Source organism: Podarcis raffonei, chromosome 13 (genome assembly GCF_027172205.1).
Source record: "Podarcis raffonei isolate rPodRaf1 chromosome 13, rPodRaf1.pri, whole genome shotgun sequence".
Taxonomy (NCBI): domain Eukaryota; kingdom Metazoa; phylum Chordata; class Lepidosauria; order Squamata; family Lacertidae; genus Podarcis; species Podarcis raffonei.
This window is the reverse complement of record NC_070614.1, coordinates 13,854,825-13,871,662: the sequence shown is the minus strand read 5'-3', so window position 1 is coordinate 13,871,662 and position 16,838 is coordinate 13,854,825. Positions and strand designations below refer to the sequence as shown.

The window sequence follows — 16,838 nt, the reverse complement described above, 5'->3', positions numbered from 1 at the left end:
ATCTTCCAGCCTCCCACGTATTCCCAAGAGGAAGTACATTAGCATTACAGTTGTACCTTGGATCTCAAACACCTTGGCTTCCAAACATATCGCCTCCCAAACGATCGAAACTTGGAAGTGAGTGTTCCTGTTTTTGAACAATTTTCAGAAGCTGAATGTCCAGCGTGGCTTCTGTGGCTTCTGATTGGCTGCAGGACGCTCCTGCAGCCAATTGGAAGGCGCACTTTGGTTTTCAAACAGTTGTGGGAGCTGAACGGACTCCTGGAATGCGTTCTGTTTGAGAACCAAGGTATGACTGTATAAAATATTTACAGTATGGGACATGCACTCAATGTTTCATATTTTGAAATCTGGCATGCTTTTTCTTTTAGGTATTCCTATGTTTATATTATTATTATTATTATTATTATAAGAAGAAAATATTTCTCAGATTTCAAATCTGTGGAAATCCTAATTTCTGGATTCAAATTTTGAATGTTTTAATGCACATCTATTTCTTTTATTCTATTGTTCCCAGCGCTTATTTTAGGTTGGGCTCCTATGTTCATTTTTTTTTAAAAAAATTTATTCAGGTAGTTATAATGGTCTTAATAAATTATAAAACTGATGTTGCTAATTGGCTGGATCTGCTTTCTATTGCTGCAAGAAGAAAGGCACCTCTGAGCATGTACAGAGTACCCTCTTACTTACTAGAGATGCTATTTCAGAATCTATCCATGTGCGAGGTGGAGGGAGGAGAAATTTGTCATTGTCCATTTTAAGAACATCCGTGATTATTATTTCCCATTAATAAGTAAAGCTGTGTAGTAGCAGCAGCACATGTAGAAATATTGGTTTCAATTGTAATATATTCTTGACATACAAGCCTCCTGATTTTGTAACTGGACCAGGTATGTGTGATTTTAACACATTGGTACAATAGTTTCCTTGCTTTTGAGCCACATTTTGGATGGACATTTTGCACCTATTTCCTAACAAGCAGGAATTCACTCCCGCAGTCTCTTCAGCCATAAAGTACTTCATCTTAATAAGTGCAGACAAAAAAGGTGAAGAGGAGTCATTTGCTCCACAGTGAGTAAGCAGTGCAGATAGTACAGAAGAGAAGTACTTTTACTGCTGGAATAAACAATGGTCCTTTCTATTACTATCCTTTTTCCTGGTTAGGAATGTACTTTCGGTAATTGTTAAGATATAATTGCAGGATCTATAACACACCCTGTAATTTTGGGGCATGTCTAGAATACAGATTTAAACTACTATTGCCTTTGGGAACTATAGTTCTCTTCAGGGGGCTGGGGAGTCCATGCATTACTAGCAAATACGTATCAGCACCTCACCATACTGTGAAACTGCTGGGCTTGAGAGGTTGAAGATACACACGCCCTCACTGGTACTCTGGTACCATAGACACCTGCCAAACCTATCAGGTGCCAAACCTATCATGCCAGACTGCAAATGATGCTGCAGGAGATGTCCAGCACCATCAAAGACACTGGCCTTGGCACCCACCCCCGCCCACCTGGGTCTTGCAGCCTTGCATGGTAGCCCAGTCATGCTGTATGGGAGGGGTCCAAGCCATATGATGGGATCATCTCTGCTTACTGGAAAATGGGGAGTCACATCCCTCTGTGTCAATTATCAGCCACAGTCAGCCACCACTTTTGTCCTGGGATCTGCAGATTGAAGGCAATGGGCGAGGCATTGCCCTGTGCACATGCATCGCTGGGGTTTGTTGGCATGGCTGGTGGTGTGCGTACAGGATCGTGTGGGTAGCAGTTGCAGTTGCCATGTGCTTGGGCTGCTGGTGTGAGCACATGCTTTTGTTTACAGAGTCATGCTTGGCTGCGCTTTCTGTGCACATGTGTCGGCGGATTGCCTGGTGGGCAGAGTGTTAGGAGTGGTTGTTGGCAGCAACACTATGGGCACCATAGGCTTGTGTTGTAGCCTCCACTGGGCTCAGGTGCTTTCTGCTGGCAGAGTTTGGATGCAGCTGGTTTTGCACCGTCATTTTGCCCACAAAAAGGCAGAATTCCCATCATTTGAATGGCTCTATAAGGGTAAAGGGACGTGGGTGGCGCTGTGGGTAAAAGCCTCAGCGCCTAGGGCTTGCCGATTGAAAGGTCGGCGGTTCGAATCCCCGCGGCGGGGTGCGCTCCTGTTGCTCGGTCCCAGCGCCTGCCAACCTAGCAGTTCGAAAGCACCCCCGGGTGCAAGTAGATAAATAGGGACCGCTTACTGGCGGGAAGGTAAACGGCGTTTCCGTGTGCTGCGCTGGCTCGCCAGATGCAGCTTTGTCACGCTGGCCACGTGACCCGGAAGTGTCTCCGGACAGTGCTGGCCCCTGGCCTCTTATGTGAGATGGGCGCACAACCCCAGAGTCTGTCAAGACTGGCCCGTACGGGCAGGGGTACCTTTACCTTTTATAAGGGTAAAGGACCCCTGACAGTTAAGTCCAATCGCAGATGACTCTGGGGTTGCGGCGCTCATCTCACTTTACAGGCCGAGGAAGCAGGCGTTTGTCGGCAGTTTTTCCGGGTCATGTGGCCAGCATGACTAAGCCACTTCTGGCGCAACGGAACATCGAAACCAGAATTCCCTATCCCCTCCAGAGATCATCAGGATGCAGTGTTGTCATTTTATAGGTGAAAAGCCAAAAACAGAGTCTTGGTGCCATCTCTGGCTTCCAAGCACAACGAGTTCAGTTCTCTATTTTGTCCCTGAACAGAATTCAGTGTTCTGAAATAGGCCTGATCCTGTGAGTTAATTTATAAGTCTGTCAGTTGAAGGACTGGATGTACTGGATGCACCAAAAGCTACTGAAACTTAATGCACTGCATGTGAAAAGTTCATTAATGGAATTGTAAAAATTAGAATAAAAAATGAAGCTAAGTTTATTGGAAGCTTAAGTTACATGTAAAGAAATGGTTAGAATTGTGAAGCTCTACACCCCCTCCTCCCACCCCTACTATAGTGCCAGTCAGTCTGCCAAGGGCAGAAGGTCTGTCTCGCCAGCCCTCACCTCCCATAATTTCAATTCTTGGGGGGGGGGGGGGGAATATGGCCTGGCAGTGAGCAGCTGCAGCAATCCAGATGGTGGTTCAATAGCCTATAGATGCTCTTACCCTCCGAGTAGTAGGTCAGCCAATCTGGAGCGTGCTTGACAGCGCAATCTGGAACCTAAAAACTGCTTCAGGCTCCGAACTTGCAGCGTGCTCTTGAACAGTTGGTAAAGAGACAGCTCCACTTAAAACAATTTCCAGAGGGAAAGCTGTGTTTAGTCGCTTGCAACAGACACACCAGGGAGTCTTCTTGCGCCTTAAAAAACAACCAATTCATGATGGCATAAGCTTGGGGAGGCAAGAGTCCACTTCAACAGATGCCTGAGGTGTCAGCTTCCAGAGGCTTCTTTCTCAGACTGCTCTTTCCTTGAGCAGCTTATGCCAGGATTCTTTAAAGGCAGGTATCAGAAGAATGGTTCTGTACTTGTAATAATCCCATACTGTATGTCCAAAGGTATTTGTACTCTTAGGATGCCCTGTCTATATAATTTTGCCTGCCCATCTGCCACTCCTTGTTCTTGCAAATCAAACGGTCAGAGTCGTCAATAAAGAGTGATTCAAGCTTAGGCCCTCCTGGCAGACCCCTCTCTGGAAAACTCAGCCACATTGCACATATTCCAAAATCAGATTTCTAAAAGAAAGGTTTTTGCCGACTCTTAACCAGTCGCCTTTCCTTCTTCTTAGCTCAACTACAATGCTTCTTTTGTATTTACTCCCAGTATGCCACTGCAGCCCTTGTAGGGCTGGATTGCATGATAGCATGGCTTCTGGGTGGCAACTGATCAGATGGTTTCTTTCTTCAAAGGCATGTCCCAGAATTCTTCCGGGGAAGCCATGCCAGTTAAAGTGGTATCAAAGGGTTGATTCACTTGCTACTTGTGCGTAAGGTGTGTGAAAAGTATGGAGTGGGGTCATAGGTTTAGCCTAACCCCTGACATTGTGTTGTCACCTTTCAAGAACTACCTGTTGCATGGAGTCATCTGTAAACAGAGCCTAACATGTGCACTCCTGCCTGTGTTGTAGGGGCTCTGCACTGTTGGGACTGCTGCACATATGACTATCCTCACTGCATGGAAGCACAACCATTGAGCACATCAGGCTTTCTTTATAAATAGCAGCATGGAGCACATGCTGGCTGAAAGATGTAATTTTGAAGACTGGGTTAAAAGCACACTTACATCTGATGCTAGAGGTGGAGAACTTCCGAGGCTTTGCATTTCGCCTTTGACAGAGCTGTCGCTACGGGTGGGGTGGGGTGGGGGGCTAGCCAGGATTTTTGCCTCGGGTGAAGCCTCCAGAGGGGCACCATTCAGGCTCCCGGCCTGTGTGTGTGTGTGTACGCAAATGTGTGTGGGAGGGTACCAAACTGGGTCTTTGACCTAGGTGAAATAAAGCCTAGTTTCGCCCCTGCCTTTGAGCTACCCCCACAGGCCACAAACGCATTGCGCTTTTGCCTGGCTGGAATGTATCATTGAACTGTGATAATGCCATTTGCTTGCTCAGGAGGAGGACTGTGTCTGTGGATACCATTGACCATTTGTATGTGGCTCTTGGAAGATTACCCAGGGGCGAAATGAGGCTTTATTTCACCCGGGTCAAAGACCCAGTTTGGCACCTTCCCCATGTGCATTTGGGTACACACACACACACACACACACACACAGAGAGAGAGAGAGAGAGAGGCTGGGAGCCTCAATGGCACCCCACAAGGTTATGTGATATTTGGGCTGGAAAAGTTTCCTCACCCCTTCCCTGCACACAAATAACTCATGAATGAGTCCTAGGGTCCTGAGTCTAATATTATGCTTTTGATTTGGGGGGACGGGACGACGGGACGACGACTTCCAGGCAGGCTTGAGGCCTAGCAGCCTGCTTCTTAGGAATTAAGCAGCTGTTTCCTTTCTCTCTCTCCAGTCATGCCCCTTTCCTCCCCCTCAAAATCTGATGTGTACCCGCTCTTGCCCCCTACCCAGGGTGTTTATTTGCTGAACTGAACTACTACATTCCATCTGGGCTCCCTAAATTGCGACGCCGGCGGCAGGTAGGTTTACTTCTCGGGCCAGCCAACTCCGCGGAAGCGCAGGAGGTTCAGGGTCAAGGGAATCCATGCTCCAATGGGAGGTCTAATGCTTTGCACGCAGAAGGTCCTGGGTTCAGTTCCTGGCATTTCCAAGGAGGGCTGGGGGAAAGCACTGTCTGAAATTCTGGAAATTTGCTGCCACTCAGGGTAGGCAGTGTCAGATTAGACCAACCAGTAATCTGACTCAGGGAGACAGCTTCCTGTGTTCTTTCCACACAATTTATGAAAAAAATTGAATCTCTGTGCTGGTCTATCCTCAGTCACACACAGTCCTCTCTACCACCACCACTACCAAAGATAGTCTTGTCTTGCAACACTATCATACTTTCCCCAGCGTTATTATGGATCTGGGAAAATGCTGTTTCTCCTACCTAGGAAACTGTGTTCCTTTAGGATGGCCATTAACCACTGTCAAAAAAGAGTGAGTGTCACTTTGGCATAGCTGCCATTGAAAAGTATTGTGGAAAGTATTGTGCAAAAGCTAAGATGCAGCTGGGACCTTCTTTGAGCGATCTAGCAAAATATTATGATGGCATTCCAAAATATACTCTGGAGAGTGTTTCATTTGCACAATGCCTTCAGATCTCCTATTATGAGTGAGAAGGGGTGAGTGGGCATGGGAGGAAGGGTTGGGTATACTCAGGGCTGCATATAAAATCTATGCCTGTTGGTGGGGAGAGCGAGCCAGTTCTAAGAGGCCTAAGTAGGACCTATTTGACCTTGCATTCTTCTCTCCACCCTACTGCAGGGCCTGTAAGACAGAGTTGTTCTGCCTGGCCTTTGGCTTGGAATCAGCCTGATCCCCTCCCCCCTCTTTCTTCTGTGATGGAACCCCTATTTGGGGACGTCCCTTGCATTTTTCTAGCCCCCATAGGACCAGTCAGGCCTTGGTGAAGATTTGACGTTTTGGTCCCCCCCCCCCCCCCCAGTTTTTGATCTGGGTTTCCACTGAAATGAGGCTGCATTTTAAGTTGTATTTTAATCCTGTTTTTAAGTTGTATTTTAATCAATTGTTTTTATACCTGATGTTAGCTGCCCTGAGCCCGGTCTTGGCCGGGGAGGGTGGGGTATAGATAAATTTTATTATTATTATTACCCAGGTTCACCGAAGTCACCGGACTGTCCACAGCGAGACCAAATTCATTGAGCTCATCGTCGTTAATGACCACCAGCTGGTGAGTGTTACCAAGAGGTGGGTTCAGGCCTGGGAAAAGAAATTGAGATGGGTGCACTGCGTTGTGATTGCAGACCTCTTAGAATGGGTCATAGGAAAGGCAGCCCTAGAACACAGAAAGAAAAATAAGCCATCTCACCATAGGTACACCTGCCAACGCTGCTTCTTTGAGCAAGTGGGCAAACAGTGCTTAAGCAGATCTCCTTTCCAGTCCCACTCTGTAACCTGATTACCCATCTCTTTTTTAAAAGGCATGGTCAGTTTGTCCTTTGTTGAGGTCTTTCTCCTCTACAAAGGCACGGACAATTCATTCCTGCAGGATCAGTCTTGAGCACCATATAACCCAGTGACTTTGCAAGCTAATGAAAATGAGTCAACAGCTAGAGCAAATCAGAGCTTCACACAAGACCTTAATTCAACAAAAGGTTGCAGCTGGTTTTTCACCTGCGGTGTGAAGCTGGGTTTGCCACTGGTGTTCCAGATGGACATACTAGCAAGTGAGCTTTTTGTCAGCCTGGACAGCTGCCATCACTGTCAGGAGGGCACCGCCCCTCTGCACCAGCCATTTCTGCTTTTTGTTCACTCTCTTTTTCCAGGGAATCCAGATTACATCATTGCCAGTCCATTGCATTCCAATGTTTTCAATATTGTCCTCCCACCTTTTTCAGGCCTGATTTGTATATTAAATGCAATTACACAGCCAACCTGTCTAGTATGAATTGACAAATCTCCCAGTACTAATGTGCCTTTAATTAGCAGCTTCCTTGTGACAGCTTCTGTGCCTGCTATTGCATCCAGTTCAGTGCATCAGTAACATCACAGATGAATAGCCTCTTGATCAGTCATTTCCTGTTCCTTCTTGGGGAGTGGTAAACTACTGATTGCTTCTCATTTAAATGAAGTGTTAGTGGTGGAGGAGGAAAACAGTTATTTAAAGCATCCTACCCCACCCAGATCAGGAACGGGGTGATTAAGGGCATTAAGATTAAAGGCATCGGTAACACTGTGACTGTGCTGAACATGAAGAGCAGAGGTATTGGCTAAAGTATTGGAACTGGGACCTGCTCAGCAATAAATATTTGCATGAAAATGGTCAGGTTCAATCCCTGGTATCTCTAGATGGATCTAGGGGAGACTCCTGTTTAAAACCCTAAATAGCCACTGCAAGTCAGTGAACTGAACTAGAAGATCCAAAAGTCTGGGTCGCTATAAGGCCTTGTGCTTCAGAGCACATCTGGTGATCAGGACTCATTTCTGATTAAACACCAGGATTTGGCCACTAGGGCAATCATTGCCAAATAATTCAGTGGTTGATTGCAGAAGAGCAATGATTCAGCAGCACTTAGTGTGGAAGTAATCTAGGCCATTGCTTGTGGCTTCTTTTATGCATTGAAAGAAACTGATATCCCCACCCCCAGAAACAAGCGTTGAGTAGAAGGAGAAGCCACACATCCACACCTGACCACCCATGGCTGCTCCAGGTTCAGGGACTTCTAGCATGGGGTGATGTCCCTTCAAACCCTTTTTTTTATGTTCTGTTTCAGTTTGAGCAGCTGCGTCGCTCTGTACTCCTTACCAGCAACTTTGCAAAGTCTGTGGTGAACCTTGCTGATGTGGTGAGTACAAGGGTACATTGCAACTCTGTCCAAAAAGGACCCATAATGGTTACTTACCACTCCCCAAAAGGTGAGAATTGTCAAGGCAGGAGATACTCTGCCCCATGGGAAAGGATTCTATAGGGTCCTGCCAAGCGCAGGAGCTACTCCCCATGCCATGATGTCCCAAAAGAAAATGAGGATATGAAGTATCAAGGAGGGGATGAGCTTTGCTTTAGATTTGATTTGGCATTGGGGTTGTTTGTCTGTATAGCCCACAAAGGCTTCTTTATGCCTGGGGAGGATGCCACAGGTATATGATGGCTAAGCCCCATTTCCCTTGAAGCAGGACCTCTGATTTTCTATTTCTGGTGCCCAGATCTATAAGGAGCAGTTGAACACAAGGATTGTGTTGGTTGCCATGGAGACATGGGCATCAGGGGACAAGATCCAGGTAGATGAAGATTCCCTGGAGACACTGAGCGAATTCATGAAGTACCGCCAAGATGCTCTTTCTGAGAACAGTGATGCTGTACATCTCTTCTCGTGAGTTTTGAATGGGAACCTGACTACCTTGGAAGAGGGTTGCCAGCTTTTCACTTGTCCTAGCTACTGTAGCTCTGCTTTTGATGCTAGGCTGATGCTAGGCTGAACGTTATTCATGTGTTCAAAGAACCCACGTGGGCACGAAACCTTGAACATCCTTGTCCCATCCTCCCCTAACAGAAAAGTCCAAAGGTTATTGAAAAAGAAAAGTCTTTAGGTATTAGGATGAATGTGCTTAGAATTCTCTCCAACTCCAATATTCACCCAAATGCACTCATCAAAGAAGGTTGGGGTGGAATTGTTGTGGATGTTACTGCTTTGCATGTCTCCTCCACAGTTTATACCCACATGTGTTCTTTCAATACATGAATAAGGCCATTCACAAGTAACGATGCTGATTTTCATGTAATGAAAAAGTTCATGTGCTGATTTCTGACCATTACGCTTTTATACAGGCACAAGTTCAGGCCAGGCTGGTCTGTGGCAGCTTTAAGTGGCAAACCTTCTGGTAGCCTGGCAAATGGACTTCACTGGTACTCTCCAGTGTTGTAGCCACTTCCACCTGCAAGTCACGCTGCGAGTTATATTTCTTTCTAGAGATTTCCCAGATATGATTATTTGAGCTTTCTTGGCAGGTGAAGCAAAATGATACCTAGCAAGAAGTGAGATGCTAGAGCTCACAAGCTCTGTAATTTAATTAGGATACATTTTGCAAGAGGTTGCCTATGAAATCAAACTAGAGCGGAGCTTTTCCCTCTAGCATGATGGGCAAAAGAGCAGCTCTTCCTTAAAATTAGAATATATTGACAGACCATAACGAAACAAAACAGGGACAAACCTTCATTACAGTCTTTGCAATCTAAAGTACAGTATGCCAGTGCAAATGGTATCTCCTTTTTAATGTGCATCTTGATAAAAAGCATGGGCTTATGGGTGCAGACTTTGGATTCTGGGTGCTAAATGTGTTCTGGGGTGGGAACTTTTGATTCAAGGGGAAGAGCAAGGGTGATGGTGGAGGTGTTCATACCTTGACCAGTATGGCTCTCCCCAGCTCTTCCTATATCCAGAGACCACGAGCCGACATATGTGATTGCCTCTTTTCCACTACAGCCCTGAATCCATACCCTTCTCCAGGCAACTGTTCTAGCATGTAGTATGGGGATGAGGCATCTGTGGCCCCTCCAGATCTCCTTGGATTCTAGCTCCCCCCAGCCTCTGCTAGCATGACCAATGGTCAGAGATTATGGGAGCTGTAGTCCAACAAGATATGGAGTGCCACAGGGCAACCAGGCCTGCTGCAGTAAGTGAAGTGACCAGAAGTACTGGTCAAGGCTACCCTTTCCCTCTCCTGTACAGTGAACCCTCCTCCTCTCTTCTTCCTCCAGTGGACACACTTTCAGAAGCAGCCGCAGCGGTACGGCATACGTCGGAGGGATTTGCTCAGTCACTCGAGGTGGAGGTGTCAACGAGGTGAGTGGGGCAGATACTGGACCTGGAATTTATGGGATATTGAAAGTGGGGAACTAAAGCTGCATGCTCCTCCAACTCTGCCACTCTCAGCTGCCCAAGATATCTCCTAAAACTCCCCTCCAATTCTCTCCTGCTACCTATGGAACTCCTTCAGCACCTCTATGAGGCTACCTCTCTCTCGCTTTCAAAGCTTCTGTTTCCGTGAAGCCTTAGCCACAGAGATGAGGAAGCCGGGGCTCTCTAGATGCTGTTGGGGCACCTAGTCCCACGTCAGCATGGCCCGTGGTCAGGGCTGATGGGAGTTAGGAGTCCAGCAGCACCCAGAGGGTCACAGATTCCCTATCCCCATTCCCCCACTCAGCTATAGACTAGATTGTTGTGCTTGCACTTGTTCACATTTATCTCTCATTTCTTTTTTTGACCTCTCATCTACATTTAGATTGGGGGATCCTTGAGAAAGGGGTGTGTCTTGTTTGCTTACATTAGTCTGTAAAGCACTATAGACTGTTATGAGACTACATAAATAATTAGCATAGGAAAGATCACAAGCAGGTGCCGATTATGCCCTGTCCTACCGTTGGGTAGAGTGAGACAGCCAATTCTGGGTGTAATGAAGTGGCAGGAAATTGCTAACTTATTTAATTTAATTTATTTTTGCTGCCAGGGAAGGAGGAGATGTGTTTGTGGGATTCTCTGCCTTGAGTACCAAAATAAGCACCTTGGCTGGCCTTGGGTACTGTGCACCTTGACTTGGTGGAAGTGGGCTGCTCAGCCTCTAGCTCAGTGTTTCTCAACCTGTGGGTCCCCAGATGCTGTTGAACTACAACTCCCATCATTCCTAGCCAGCATGACCAGTGGTCAGGGATGATGGGAGTTGTAGTCCAACAACATCTGGGGACCCACAGGTTGAGAACCACTGTTATTGGACTGGCTCTGGTGCTGATTTCCCCAGAGTTGAATGCCCAAGGGAGGCCAGTGACCTGGGCCACTTGAGCTTTAAACTGGCCACAATAGGGGCAGAGATAAACCTACTCAAAGCAGCGCTCCACAAGATGAGCCTTGGCTTCCTAACATGATGTCATCTTCTTCCTTCCCAAAGTATGGCAACGTGGGAGCAATGGCTGTAACGTTAGCACAGACCCTGGGGCAAAACATTGGAATGATGTGGAACAAGCACCGTACCTCTGCAGGTAAGTAGCTGGGTGTCAGACTGAATGGAGAGATATCCTGATCTGACCATAAGCAGGAGTCCACAGGGTGCAGTAGATCTCTAAGCATATTTAGACAGAAGTTACATGACTTTGGACAGCCTTGAGCAGACAGCTTACACTAACCAGGTCTGGAGCTCCACAGGCTTTTTATTTCAACTGACCATCTATGCCCCATCCCCTTCTTGAAGAGTGGGGAGCTTCAAGTGGTAGCCCTCTGGTCTGAAGCATAGCATTCCATGGAATCTGTTCTCCCCTGGTGCTTAAAGCACCCTGTGCTGCTGGGCAGGTACCAAAGAATTCAAGGCCCCAAGGAATCTGACTCAGGGATTGCTGTTTCTGGGGGTCCCAGTTTTGAAGGCTGTGACTCATGGGCCTCATGACTGACAGGCTTCAGCTTAGTATCAGGGCCCAGGTGTGGGTTCAGCACCTCAATAGCTTGCATCACTGGCTGTCCTGATGCAGCTGGTTCATCTTGCTCTTCTGCGTCAGAGTTTGACTGCTGATCAGGGTTCAGATCATGACAGTAGGGAGCGATGACAGCCTCTGACGCATCTCTGAGAAGAGTGAGATTGCAAATATGTACACGCTCTGATTTCTGAACTGGAGACATACTTTTAAGGCAAGTCTGATCTCCTTAGCCGCTCTGGTGAGCTGCTCAAGAGCTGAGCTTGCTAGATCAAATGAAACTGCACCATTCTGCCATTTGTCTGAGGTGTTAAGCAAACAAATCAGTTTGCACTGTGTGAAATAGCTCTGCTAAATATAAATTTGGCCAATGGTTAGCTACTGGAGCAAAGGATCGGTCATCGAGCCTTGTTGGAGATTCTTAGTGCAGGTTATACAGACAGAATTGCTGTTAATGGGATGTATTGTCCTAAGACAGAGGATGGGATAAGTGACATCTGGGGATAACAGTCCTAGGATTCTTTGATTAGAAGAGGGGTCACCAAGCTGAGGCCCATGGGCCGAAAGTGGCCCGTGGAGGTCGTTTTGCCGGCCCACGAGCCACCCCCAAACCAGGCTGACCGCTCGTGCACTGCACTAAATCGGCACAGTGCAGCGTGGGGACTTGCTTTCGCGTGCCAGAAATCACATCTGCGCAGATGCCAACACTGAAAATTGCATCTGCACAGACGCTGAAAATCACGGACGCCCTTGCTCTGGCCCACGGAAGGATCTCCGCAGGACCGATCCAGCCCAGGCGAGATAAACCTTGCTGACCCCTGGATTAGAAGGTTCCATTTGAACGAATAGCTAAGGACTTTGGAGACACGAAGTGTAGGCAGAGAAAAGAGGGGGTCACAGAATATACCCCTCCCAGTTCCTTAACAAGGCATCTCCTTCTGGGCATGTTTAGCCTGGAGAAGAGGAGGCTAAGGGGTGATATGATAGCCATGTTCAAATATATAAAAGGATGTCACATAGAGGAGGGAGAAAGGTTGTTTTCTGCTGCTCCAGAGAAGCGGACACGGAGCAATGGATCCAAACTACAAGAAAGAAGATTCCCCCTAAACATTAGGAAGAACTTCCTGACAGTAAGAGCTGTTCGACAGTGGAATTTGCTGCCAAGGAGTGTGGTGGAGTCTCCTTCTTTGGAGGTCTTTAAGCAGAGGCTTGACAACCATATGTCAGGAGTGCTCTGATGGTGTTTCCTGCTTGGCAGGGGGTTGGACTCGATGGCCCTTGTGGTCTCTTCCAACTCTATGATTCTATGATTCTATTCTTATCACCCCATTTCTCTGCAGGCGACTGTCGCTGTCCCGACTCATGGCTGGGCTGTATTATGGAGGACACTGGGTGAGTGTGGGGAAGAGATGAGGCTCACCAAAGGGCAAAGCTGTCGGAGCAGTGCTTCACTTTGCAGTCAGGAACAGCCTCCTCATTAATGTGTGCCCATGGCTCTCTTCTCTAACCCACAGATTCTACCTGCCACGGAAGTTCTCACGCTGCAGCATTGATGAGTACAATAAATTCCTGGCTGATGGTGGGGGGAGCTGTCTCTTTAACAAGCCACTGAAGGTAAACCCAAAGCACTCATCTTCTTACCTATAGCCTAAAGAATCTTCTGAGAGAGTGCAACTCCATTCAGAACCGGCTGCCTTGCCACTTCCCGGACTCGATAACTTGGAACACATAAAACCTCCCATCTTGTCTGGATTCAGCTTCATTGTCTTTGGCCTCAGTCCAGCCCATTAATGCCTCCAGGCTCTGGTCCAACACCTGAATGGCCTCCTCCGATTCAGATGGCATGGAAAGATAGAGCATATTGATGACACCTCGTTCCAAAACTCCTGATGATATTTCTCAGCGGGTTTGTGAATATGTTAAAAAGCACCGGGGACAGGAGGCAGCACTGTGGAATTCCTCTGCAATCAGTAGAAAGCAGTATCCCTGGGCTCACACCTCCATGGCATTGGTTTGGTCCAGAAGGTGCTGTGGCCATCAAAAGCCATAGAGAAGTCAAGGGGAATGGACCTGGTTATCAATCAGAGCGACCAAGGCAGTGTCCATACAACTGACTTGAGATCAGAGTGAAATAGGTCCAGACACTCGGCTTCCTCCAATAATAATAATAATAATAATAATTTATTATTTATACCCCGCCCATCTGGCTGAGTTTCCCCAGCCACTCTGGGTGTCCGGGCTGAACGATGGGGGTGGAGACGCTCCTTCAGGTATACAGGACTGAGGCCGTTTAGGGCTTTAAAGGTCAGCACCAACACTTTGAATTGTGCTCGGAAACGTACTGGGAGCCAATGCAGATCTCTCAGAAGCGGTGTTATGTGGTCCCGGCAGCCACTCCCAGTCACCAGTCTAGCTGCCGCATTCTGGATTAATTGCAGTTTCCGGGTCACCTTCAAAGGTAGCCCCACGTAGAGCGCATTGTAGTAGTCCAAGCGGGAGATAACCAGAGCATGCACCACTCTGGTGAGACAGTCCGCAGGCAGGTAGGGTCTCAGCCTGCATACCAGGTGGAGTTGGTAGACAGCTGCCCTGGACACAGAAGTAACCTGTGCCTCCATGGACAACTGTGAGTCCAAAATGACTCCCAGGCTGCGCACCTGGTCCTTCAGGGGCACAGTTACCCCATTCAGGACCAGGGAATCCCCCACACCCGCCCGCCCCCTGTCCCCCCAAAACAGTACTTCTGTCTTGTCAGGATTCAACCTCAATCTGTTAGCCGCCATCCATCCTCCAACCGCCTCCAGGCACTCACACAGGACCTTCACCGCCTTCACTGGTTCTGATTTAAAGGAGAGGTAGAGCTGGGTGTCATCTGCATACTGATGAACACCCAGCCCAAACCCCCTGATGATCTATCCCAGCGGCTTCATATAGCATTGTCCAGCCACAATGTTAGGATGTGGCATAGGGTACATTCTGTTGGTGTTGCGAGTATATGATTTGGGGTGACCCCAAAATTATTTGGGGATACATAGCTCAAGTTCTGTATTGAATTATACGTACATTGGCAAAGTTTGGTGTGGAGGCAGCAGAGATGAGATGGACTTGCATAGAAATGAAGCATTTGAGTCAGATATGGTGCTAGTGCACCTCAAAGACCACAGATTTCTAGTGAAGTGGTGGCCCAGAGCTGCTTATGGGGTGCGCACTTCCACTGTCTTACTCATTTATGCTTATACTGGCAATTACTCTTGTGGGCCTCACACTCTTTTGACTGTGTCTTGTGCAAAACCGCTACAACCAACTCAAAACACATTGGGCTAGGGCATGGGTGGCCAACTTCCAAGAGACTGTGATCTACTCACAAAATTAAAAACTGGCAGTGATCTACCCCCGTTTTTTAGAGGTTCAGGTCAAATTTGTTCAGCTTTTTTTAGGGAGGGGAAAAGCCCCGTTTTTAGGGGGTTCGGGAGGCATAAGTTGTTTAGCTTTGAGAGGGGAGCACAATGTTTTTACATTATTTGGGGGTCAAAGAGAAACAGCAACTCACCGAAGGATTGCTGGGGGGAAAACAGGCTCGGTTTGTAAACTCCGTCTTCCATTCTCCAACAATGGAGGGGGGGAGAGGGGGGGGGCCGGAAGGAGGCCAACAATCAACCACGATCGACCAAAACCTCGCAGGGATCGACCAGTAGATTGCGATTGACCTGTTGGACATCCCTGGGCTAGGGCATCTCTTCAGTAACATTATTTTGGGGAGGAGGACTAAAGTGGAAAGGAGAGACAGCCATGTGCTGGGGGCTAGTTGCTCTCTCTCTCCCCCTCTCTCTCTCTCTCACACACATTTATCTGAAGGTCAGAAAGGCTTAAATTGGTCTTTTTTATTTCTTCTCCTTGCTCCCTTCAATAATCAATAGAAAGAAACCTGTTAATTCTTTTATAATGTTCAAACCCGGCAGCATCACCGTAGACATTACTTCTTACGTTCATGAAATATTTGAAGATTGAACCCTGGCCATCTGCTGATGATACTTTTGGAAGGGCTTTCCTGGGCCGTGTTAAATTTTTAATTTGTAAACTAGATTGCTCTGTCATTGCAAGCAGCAATGCAAGTAAAGCATTGTCAAAGAAATGAGTGGTCAACTAGGCTGCCGCTTGGTGCGGCAGTGGAGAAATTTAGTTTATGGAAGGATAACTTAACAAAAAAATGCCGCTTCCATCTCTACTCTAACAGCAAACCTCCTCCATTCCCTCAAAATGGGGCCATGAAATGGGGGGGGTCAGTTTTGGCCTAGTGCAAAAAGGAGGTGGGGGTAGAATATCAAGGTATACATGCAAAATGAGAAGATGGCTTGGAGGCCGCTAAAGATTTAATCTCTTTTCTGCCCCACCCCTTGTTACAGCTCCTTGATCCCCCTGAATGTGGTAATGGATTTGTAGAGGCAGGAGAAGAATGTGACTGTGGGTCTCTGGCGGTAAGTGTCAAGTGGGGCTGAAACTGCCATGTGGGTGGAGGTGGGGTGACGTGGGGATGGCATTGCTGGACTTGGGCCACTTACTCAGTCCTGCCTTCTGCATGCTTATGAGCTCCTCATATTATTTCAAATAGCTGGGGTATTTCAGGAACTTGGTGCAAGATGCAAGCCTCAGCATGGGCAGCTGACTGGGGCTGATGGGAGTTGGTCCAAAATATTTGTAGAGCATAGACTTGTGGAAGGTTACCTGCCATAGAGGAGAAGCAGTAGATAGTGAGTGAGGGCAGAAAGTAGTGGTAGAGGTTAGGAAAACAGCCGAGGCAAAGGTGAACACACATAATGGCAGTGTTTATCTTGTTGGCCCCAGACCCTGAGGTTACTGTGCCTTTAAGGGCAAGAAATTGTAACTGGAAGATAAAGGTAAAGGGACCCCTGACCATTAGGTTCAGTCGTGGCCGACTCTGGGGGTTGCGGCGCTCATCTTGCTTTAGTGGCCGAGGGAATCGGCGTACAGCTTCCAGGTCATGTGGCCAGCATGACTAAGCCGCTTCTGGCGAACCAGAACAGTGCACAGATACGCCGTTTACCTTCCCGCCGGAGTGGTACCTATTTATCTACTTGCACTTTGACGTGCTTTCGAACTGCTTGGTTGGCAGGAGCTGGGACCGAGCAATGGCAGCTCACCCTGTTGCGGGGATTCGAACCGCCGACCTTCTGATCGGCAAGTCCTAGGCTCTGTCGTTTAACCCACAGCGCCACCCGTGTCCCTACTGCATCACTAAAGCACTGAGGTGGAGACTGGGACACATGGCAAAATTCTCTC

At 47.7% G+C, this 16,838-nt stretch overlaps 1 protein-coding gene across 4 annotated transcripts in view; it reads left to right on the top strand.

The window, feature by feature from the left end:
• The window catches only part of ADAM11 (ADAM metallopeptidase domain 11), a 72,390-nt gene that overhangs the window by 30,217 nt on the left and 25,335 nt on the right, over positions 1-16,838 (top strand). For all 4 annotated transcript variants that reach the window (XM_053362900.1, XM_053362902.1, XM_053362901.1 and 1 more), the window contains exons 8-16: positions 5,033-5,100; positions 6,240-6,314; positions 7,858-7,929; positions 8,288-8,454; positions 9,840-9,924; positions 11,024-11,114; positions 12,881-12,932; positions 13,055-13,154; positions 15,944-16,015. In XM_053362900.1, the coding sequence (XP_053218875.1) occupies positions 5,033-5,100; positions 6,240-6,314; positions 7,858-7,929; positions 8,288-8,454; positions 9,840-9,924; positions 11,024-11,114; positions 12,881-12,932; positions 13,055-13,154; positions 15,944-16,015 (782 nt within the window). The remainder of the gene's footprint in view (positions 1-5,032; positions 5,101-6,239; positions 6,315-7,857; positions 7,930-8,287; positions 8,455-9,839; positions 9,925-11,023; positions 11,115-12,880; positions 12,933-13,054; positions 13,155-15,943; positions 16,016-16,838) is intronic.